Genomic DNA, 6,000 nt, shown 5'->3' with positions numbered 1-6,000 from the left:
ATATGCACCGTGGAATACTATGCAACCACAGAAAAGAATAAGATTATGTCCTTTGCAGCAATATGGATGGGTCCGGAGGCCATTATCATAAGTGAACTAACACAGAAGCATAAAACCAAATGCTGCATGTTCTCACTTAAAAGTGAGAGCTAAACATTTAGTACACATGGGTGCAAAGAAGGAAACAACAGACACTGGGGTCTACTTGAGTGTGATGGATGGGAGGAGGGCAAGGATTGAAAAACTACCTCTAGGGTACTATGCTTATTTCCTGGGTAATGAAATAATCTGTACATCAAGCTCACACAACATGCAATTTACTTAGAAAACAAACCTGCACATGTACCGTCTGAAACTAAAATAAAAGAAAAAAAAAATAAATGATTTCAAATGTTCTCAGCAGTGTTATTCCCACATTTCAATGTTCTTATCTCCTTTAGCAAAATTCCTTCTATTCTGGCTTTCTCCTCTGCACATTACTGAAACTCCTTTGGAAAAGTTTTTAAATGATCAACATTGTGCCATGTTAAAATGAATTCTTTTCATTTTATTTGGTCTCCTGGCAGGCTATCCTTTCATTTTGGGAAAACTTGCTTCTAGACTCCTATGATGCCACATTCCACTGTTTTTCTCCTACCTCAATGGTTGCTTTCCTAATTTCTTTGATGCATTTTCTTCCAAAACCATCTCTAAACTCAGAGTTGTTCAGGGCTTGATTTTGATCCTTCTCCTTTTGACATATTTTCTTCCTAAATTACCTCATCAAGCTATGACTTAAAATAATATGTATATTTTGATGACTCCAGTTTTTATCTAAAATCTAAATAGTGACTCCAAATTTATAAATCTGAAGCCTACCTGACGTTTCTCTTTTATCTCTTGTAGGCATCTTAACACTAATGTATCCTAAATCGAATTCTTGATGATCTCACCAAATTTATTCTTCCTCTGTGCTTCTTCCCTTCTGTATTAGTGCACAGCACCAACTATCCTCCCAGCGATTCAATCTTAAAACCTAGAATTCATCTTTTTACTCACTCACTTCAATCAAATCATCTACAAGTTGTCAGTTCAACTCTTAAATGGTATTTTGAATTCATCAATTTTTCTCCATCCCTACCGCTATGACTGCACTCCAAGCGTTTCTTGCCTGAACTACAGCAATAAGCATCTTTTTCTCTTTCCCTCCTCCAATTTAGTTTATTCAAGACGTCATTCAAGAGATGGAACTTCTGTTTTGGAATTATGAGTTTTACAATCTAGAATCACCTCAGATTATTTCAGAATCCTGAGATCCCTGATGCTAGACCTGAAAAAGATGTACAGATCATATAATCTATGTACATCCAACATTAATAAGAATAGGTTATGCTAAGTCTAGGTCATAAAAAAGCCCCAAATCTAAGTAAACAAAGTGTTTACTTAGACTAATGCAACAAAGTGTTCTTTCATAATCAAACTATACAATCATCATGGGGTTTCCGGGGGCTCTGCTTTGAGTCATCGACATTGCAGGACTCATCCTAATGGAGCAGCCACTGCCTGGAATCTTGCCAGTCTCAAGAATGACAGAAAGAAAGCTATAGTAAAAGCACCCACTGTGTAGTTTAAATGTTTCCTAAAAGTGACATACATCACTTTCAATCCATTTCTTTGGCCCAGGCAAGTTGCTTGGCCATGTCTGAATAGAAAGGGTGTAGGGCAGTGAGATACTCCCATGTGTCTACATGGAGAACTAAAAATATTCAGTGAATAGCACTAATGACTAATTCTCTCTTACATTTTACAAATGAAGAAATTGGGACCTAGAGAGATTATGTCAATTGTAAGATCATGAAGCTGATTTATGTCACAGTTAAGACTAAAACTGAGTCTTGAACTCACTGTCCAGTGCTTTGCCTAACAATGAACTGGGAATCGTGTGTTCCTTATCCAAACAAAATACATTTAAATGTCTTAATATCAATATTTTATGTATTTATTTAAGTAATATAAACCTCCTGTATTGAAACATTTTATACCTTTGCTAAAAATATGAAATTTAGAGGCCTTGCTGCTCTAGTGTCACTGATGGTCCAGCAAGATGCCCCAGTGTCAGAGCACTCAAAAGCTCTCTGACCCGGCGGTTCTCATTTCTAGCAAAATTAAGTCATGTTTTATGCTAGGGATACTAAACACACTGGCTTAAGAAATGTCAAGGAGATAAGCAAAAGAACTGTGAATCTGTAAACTAAGCACCCCCTGTTAAATCCACTAGAAATGTGTTCAAAACAAGAACTCCATTTAGCAATAGCTTACGGAGGGGAGATTTATTTGACCCTTACGACAAGTCTAAAGGTGAAAGGCTACTGATGTTGGTTCCATAGGTCAGTGGTATAAGAGCCCATGGATCTCTTGGTCTTTTCTCATGGACACCGGAGGGCTGTGACTGCTCCATGCATTACACCTGTGATCAGTCTAGAAGAAGGAGGAAAGTTGAAGCCAGATGAGACGGCTCTTTTTATTGGAGAAGCGAAAACCTTCTCAGGATCAATAATTCACCCCTCATTCTATCAGACTATTATTCTCATTCCCTGATTGAATAGAAGATTGTTTTGAGATAATTTATCTATCATTCTTAAATTTTACATGGAAAATACTGTGAATAAAATATATATTTACCACTGAACTCACAGTAGCTATGTTACGTATCTTCATAATTGGTGAAATTAAAAAACACAGTCATGTGCTGAATAATGATGTTTCAGTCAATGATGGACTACATACACAATGATGGTCTCATAATATTATAAGACCATACTTTTACTGTACTTCCTATGTTTAATTCTATGTTTAAATATGTTTAGAGATACAAACACTTACCATTGCGTAACAATTGCCTATGGTACTCAGTAGAGTAACAGGTTTATAGCCCAGGAGCAATCAACAGGCAGTACCATATAGCCTAGACATGTAGTAGGCTACACTATCTAGGTTTGTATAAATGCATTTCATGATATTCAGAGAATGACAAAATTGCCTAATGAGGTTTTTCTCAGAATGTATTTGTTGTTAAACAGTATAAAATTGTATAATGAAGTTACTACAATAAGTTCTGCTGTCATACTTGTTTTGAAAATACAAGTTTGTTCCAACAAGATCGACATGTTAAGGAAGTGTTTGAACATAATACAATTTCACATTTGTTTGTGTGTGATTTTGTCTACTTGAAATACTAGTTGAATGCAGAAAACTACCCAGATAACCTGAGCCACGTAAGAATACACAAAACTCACACAGATACACCCCTCAAACATTACCAGTGACTTCAGCCCACTGCCTGAGTTATGAGCCACACCCATCCACATATAGTATAATAAATTTCCCTCTGATTTCAAATAATGCTGCTTCTGCCATTTCACAACCCATAAGCTGTGACCTTTCTGAGGCCCATTTCCACAAGCAAATGCCATGTCTTTTTCAAGATAAAGGGTTATATTTGGTGTAGTATTTATGCATTTCTTAAACATTTATCATGTGTAAATTCATGCTACCATTTTTATTGGGTCTTGATCTGATTTTTATGGTCCATTGACAAAGTTTCTGAGTGCTGTATACTAAACCTCATGTTGCCCATTAAGTCCTATAGTTTTAATTGCACATTATTCAGTGATAACTATATCTAAATAAATATCTGGTAGTTACCAGGCAAATATAATAAATATGTATATGCATACCTACATTCATAATATATAATATTGAAACACAATTGAGGAATTTTAACATAAATTCAAAAAATTTCTTTTACATTTTAGAGGTAACTATGCCTTTAAAAGTATTTATTAAATGTACTTGGGAGAGTTTGTTCAAAAAAGACTATCAATTAGAAAAGCCATTCAGTATGCCAAGCTATATATAGATGTCTCCATAGTGGGTGAAGATTTGTCATTTATCTTTAAGATAATTATGAAAATTATATTCACCCCACACACCCTGAGCTGGGAAATGATTTTCACATCTTTTTCCTCATTTATAAATCTTTTCTAACAGGAGTTATGCAAGATTCAGACTGGTCAGTACAGAGCTGAATTTTGGTGGTCCCTTTAACAATAGGAGAGAATCCAATTTCCTACTTAGGGTCTGTCTTTTGCTTAACGAAGGCATACAAAGTGCTCAGCACATTCCCAGAGCTTCTGAGAATTTCTCCCTTGAGAGATCTCAGGAAATATGAGGAAAAACAACTTCAAAAAAAAAATTAGTGAAAGGCCTATTACTGTTCGCCTTTCTGTCTTTCAACCCCTGCCCTATTCTTTCTATTTTCTAGAAGCATAGTGTCTCCTCAGTTTCAAACATTTTTCCACTTCTTAGATTCCCAAGGTGGGCTGCCCTTTTCTGGCACTACATCTATGAAAGGGACAGGGAAAAGATCTTACAGAAATTGAACCCTGACACGGGGCTTATTTTCCTAAGGACCAGAACATAGAAGGACAGGGTGGGACTGTGGACGCATTAATTTCAGACAAGGGCAGCCTGTGGAGAGAGAGAAATCTGAAAAGGCTCTAGGCCTCTACAGGCATTTCCCTCCACTTCTTTTTCTTGCTGCCAGATGACTCTCACATGTGAATCCTTATTTTCTTAGGAATGCGGATCAGGGTTTGGCAAGTACGTTTTTAGTAAATAATTGCTGAATGTTCAACGTTGAAATGCAGAAGCATAACTTTGAGTGCACACAGTAATCACTGAAAATGATCCTGTACTCACTGTTGTGATGCAAAAGCAAATTCTCATAGCCCCTGCACTGCCTCTGTGGTCACCTGTTAGTGACTCCAGCCAAAAGCCATGCATGAGCCCTAGTCTGCCTCCAGGCAGCAGACCACGACACAGTGTCCTGTGTTGTGCACCTGTACACACCCATGGGCACACATTACACCCACAAACCGTGGGTTATGCTAACGTGTACTTCCTTCCTCACGGCCTCACCTTGTTCACTTTCCTTTTTCCCCACCCCTCACTGCACACAATGGGATTTTTGTTTGCTTCAGTAGCATGTGACAGCACAGTCCCTGCTTTGCCTAGCTCTGTGCTGCAAGTCTCTCAGGTAACAGGTGGCAGCTTCCCCTGTTGGATTCTAGGTTTTAAAAAAATGACCTCATATGGGTGGAGCTCTGGGACTTCCTAGAGGTGGTGGCAGTCACAGCCAGGTAACCCTGGAGTGAAGCGGTTTAGTTAGAAGGGGGCAGATAAACTTGTCACTCTAGTGGCTTTAACCCTCACCCCGAGGCACCTTAGCCACCAGCCATTGCCTGCAAGCCTCTAAAGCTTGTCTCTGCCTCATATGGAGTCCAAAGAAGCCACTGGGAAAGAAAGCATGGTCACCAAGAAAAAGAATCTGGCCTTCTTGAGGCCCAGACTCTATATGCTGGAGAGAAGGAAGACTGACACGGTGGTTGAGAGCAGTGTTTCTGGGGACCACTCTGGCGCCTTGAGGAGGAGCCAATCTGACAGGACCGAATACAACCAGAAATTACAAGGTAACCAAAAAGAAATCAATTGTCCCATGTTACTGCACTCCCAGCTCCATTTCTGCTACAATTCCATTCGCAAAGAAACACACAAGGCAGAGGAGAAAATCGAATACCACCTCTGCTTCCCACAAAATAAGATGAAAGTAAATGCGACCTGTAAATTATAGAAAAACTTTTTATTATGTGATTCAACAGTTAAAGAGTTAATTCTGAATTACTCTTAATATTGCTTTTTTAATTTTCTGGTGAGGGTAATCCTTTTTCTTCTACTTTCTCCTTTTCTTCTCCTTTCTCCACCCAACTTAAGAAGTGGAAAACACGGGAAAGCAAATGATTAGGAAACCTACAAAAGATTGTTTATCTCGAAAGGTAGATGTGTGATATTACACCATGAGATCTGTCTGGGTAATTGTACCGAACGGTTGATTGTGGTTATCTTAAACAGGGGCATGAAACTGTAACCTATGAAAAAGAAGGAATGTTATAGTCAGAGAGA

General features: G+C 38.2%; 1 protein-coding gene across 1 annotated transcript in view; it reads left to right on the top strand.

The window, feature by feature from the left end:
- Positions 1 to 5,052: 5,052 nt before the first annotated feature.
- Positions 5,053 to 6,000, top strand: part of ARHGEF38 (Rho guanine nucleotide exchange factor 38) — a 127,783-nt gene continuing 126,835 nt past the window's right edge. The window contains exon 1 of the mRNA XM_032254861.1: positions 5,053 to 5,510. Within this exon, the coding sequence (XP_032110752.1) occupies positions 5,315 to 5,510 (196 nt within the window). The 5' untranslated portion in view covers positions 5,053 to 5,314. The remainder of the gene's footprint in view (positions 5,511 to 6,000) is intronic.

Source organism: Sapajus apella, unplaced genomic scaffold, assembly GCF_009761245.1.
Source record: "Sapajus apella isolate SASKATOON/1434 unplaced genomic scaffold, GSC_monkey_1.0 scaffold87, whole genome shotgun sequence".
Classification (NCBI taxonomy): domain Eukaryota; kingdom Metazoa; phylum Chordata; class Mammalia; order Primates; family Cebidae; genus Sapajus; species Sapajus apella.
This window is presented reverse-complemented; position numbering and strand designations above follow the sequence as displayed.